The 3163-nt window shown below is 39.5% G+C and overlaps 1 protein-coding gene across 1 annotated transcript; it reads left to right on the top strand.

The window, feature by feature from the left end:
- Positions 1-1880: 1880 nt before the first annotated feature.
- Positions 1881-2934, top strand: LOC147085484 (uncharacterized). Its single transcript, XM_085979102.1, has one exon. It carries the CDS (start codon positions 1945-1947, stop codon positions 2764-2766), a length of 822 nt encoding a protein of 273 aa, XP_085835228.1. The 5' UTR covers positions 1881-1944; the 3' UTR covers positions 2767-2934.
- Positions 2935-3163: the final 229 nt, after the last annotated feature.

Raw genomic sequence — 3163 nt, 5'->3', positions numbered from 1 at the left:
CACCTCATATGATCAACGCGTTGTATCCACCACAGATAGCACCAGCAACTCACAGAGGCGTAATCATGGTTTTGAAAATTTATTTTGGAAGTGTGTTTGAAGCATTGCGAATAATGAGAATATTTCAGGATACACAGAAGATTTACTATCCCCTCCTCGCTGCTTTTGGTGTTCCTGGTAGGTATCTATGTCCAGATATTAATTCTATAAAACATGTATCAATGTAATATTGTACTTGCTATCTACCTTGTGATAATCAGTTATTAATGTTATTTTCTGCTATAACTTGTTATGTCCTTATGAACGTTAAGGGTGTTCTTATAACAATACTGGCACATCCTCCCTGTGGTTGGTGCCCCTGATATTCTGTATATTCAGATATTAATAATGTAAATAATGCTTGACAGTGTTTCACTCCTTGTCATTCCCCATCCCATCCGCGCTGCTATCAGCTAGATATTCTGTACATGATTCTAAATTTCTTTATCCATCTCAAGCAAAGATATTTGACGAGCCGCTTAATTTAGTGAATTTGAGTCTGCTATCTACACAGAATATTTGTAACAGATCAGAGGAATGATTTCATGGTTTAGGAGACTTTTCACCGTCTGATCGGTGTGGTTCCTTACACAGAGTCAAATGAACAAATCCTGGCTGATCAAATACACATCTTTCAATGTCTGAAATATCAACTGTTCCAGTCAGTGTGTCCTGTCCCACCATCTCCAGTTCTGCATTAGTGTCACTGCTTCTGACGGATGGAATAGGATTACAAGGATAACTTACATCCTCACAAAGTGTTCATTCAGTCCGCTGGCATTACATTTTTTTCCAATTTCTGCTTTGAATTTGTAATTGAATCCCATAGACGTCTCGCACAGTTTAGTAGATATCTCAGTGTGAACCAATGTAAACCGCTCTTGCCTCATGCTGAATATTATGTTAAGCGACCCGAGCTGATTGTAACTGAGGTACTGAGGATAAGACAATCATTTGACATTTTCTCGTCTAATATTCTGTGCACGAGTTTGGAACCAACAGTTGAAAATATACAACGATAAAAGTTTTCCATTTGTTGTTAGCTACTTTACAAAAGCATTCGGTGGCACATTTCCTTTTGGATAAGTAATCTGATTTCGATGCTAATAAAAGCTTTTAGTGGGACTTTACATAGTCAATGATATAAAATTATTCAAGGCCAGGGTCCATTATTATTTGTGTATTTCAACAAAAATGCAGAATACTCGATCTTCAAAACACTTCCTACAGCCTAGTTCTCTTAATAACAGCAGCGCACTTGTATTTAGTATCTAAGCATCTTTTAATTACATCAATGTGTTTTTAAATACAGTTACCTGTAAGGGTTGCATGTCAGTTGTGCATTTTCTGAAATTTAATGTGTCACTCATTTGTGTTCTAAATGTAATGCAACCGCATTAATATTCTAAAGAGGAGCAGGAATCAATGTGGGACTTCCCCTCCGTAACACTGGGGCACAGAAGCGAATTCACAATGCTGCAAATGCTTACTGATCCCGGGTCACGAATGATTCTTATAGGTTCCGGTCCATTTACTCCCTCCAAACCTCGGGCGGGGCTTTAAACTAAAAGTGGAACTATCATTTAATCTCTCATTGATTTAAAATCGGTTGCTTTTTTCTTGTATTTTCCCCATTTCCTTTAATGATTCCACAATGTATAATCGATTATTCTTACAACAAACCGTATATTCAGCTCCAGTGGTATAGAATTAAATTATATCATTGAATGTCGGTAAAGAATTTCAGATTTCTCCCGAGAGTTCCATCAAAATTCGGCTTTTGCTCCAAGCCTGATGTATAATATCCCTTTTTTCTCCTTCCTTACAGTTAACTTAATGACGATTGCGATCCTCTCTCGGGGAAAGTGTGGTCTCTCCAAATGTGTCACTCGCTACCTGGTGGCCATGGCAGCGGCGGATCTATTGGTCGTTATCCTCGATCTTATATTGAGGCAGATTCCTATCGTTTATCCGAAGCACTTTCATTTCATGTTGTATATCCCCATGTGTAATATCCACGCCGTACTGCTTTATGCAGCCACAGACTGTTCTGTCTGGTTTACCGTCACTTTCACCTTTGATCGATTTGTGGCCATTTGTTGCCAGAAGCTGAAAGGTAAATATTGCACTGAGAAAACGGCGGCTGTGGTTCTGGGAACAGTGACTTTGCTGAGTTGTTTAAAAGACATTTTCTGGTATTTCATGTATACCGGTAATTATAACTTTTATAATAGTCCGTGGTTTTGCAGTGTAACACGCGAAGTTATGTATTCGCAGGTGTGGACAGCAATCGAACTCCTTCATTATATTCTCACGCCGGGAGTCCCATTTGTTCTGGTTCTGCTGTTCAATGCTTTCACCGTCAGACACATTTTAGTGGCCAGCAGAGCCCGCAGGAGACTCCGGGGTCCGAGCAGTGGGGAGAGTCCCAGAGACCCAGAGATGGAGAGCCGAAGGAAATCCATTGTTTTACTGTTTGTTATCTCTGGGAATTTCATACTGTTATGGGCTTTGTTTATGGTGGATTCTGTATGGAACCGGATGTGGAATTTTCTCGGTGATGTTGAATTACTTCCTGGATGGATAAAAGAAATGGGATTCATGCTCCAGCTCCTGAGTTGCTGCACAAACACTTGTATTTATGCCGTGACCCAGGCTAAGTTCAGAGAGCAGTTCAAGATTGTGATGAAATATCCCTTCACTCTAATTGGTAAATTCATTAAATAAAGGCAAGAGCTGATGGATTTTCTGCAATAGAAATGAATTGTTTTTAATATTGTGTTCAATCCAATCTCCCATCAAAACGGACATTCCAGAGTGACCAATAATCTGTTCCATGGAGAGACTGAGTCCTAAGTTTATAATGGGCCATCGAATAAGGCGTTTGCGTACGATCTAATGTGGCTTGTCGGAGGTATGTTTACTAGAACATACCTAGGGAACATCCGGTGAACACTTACAATCTCAAAAACAATCCAGTAAACACTAACATTCCCAGAGACCATCCGGTAATCACTTACAATCTCAAAGACCAACTGGTAAACACTTACAATCAGGGACAATCCGGTATAAACTTAGATTCCCAAGGATAATCGAAAAACACTTACATTAGCAGGGATCATTC

The sequence above is a fragment of the Somniosus microcephalus genome, unplaced genomic scaffold, assembly GCF_052327205.1.
Source record: "Somniosus microcephalus isolate GS21.2 unplaced genomic scaffold, FLI_Smic_1.0 unresolved_chr8, whole genome shotgun sequence".
NCBI lineage: Eukaryota > Metazoa > Chordata > Chondrichthyes > Squaliformes > Somniosidae > Somniosus > Somniosus microcephalus.
The sequence above is the reverse complement of the archived record's forward strand: the minus strand, read 5'-3'. Positions and strand labels throughout refer to the sequence as shown.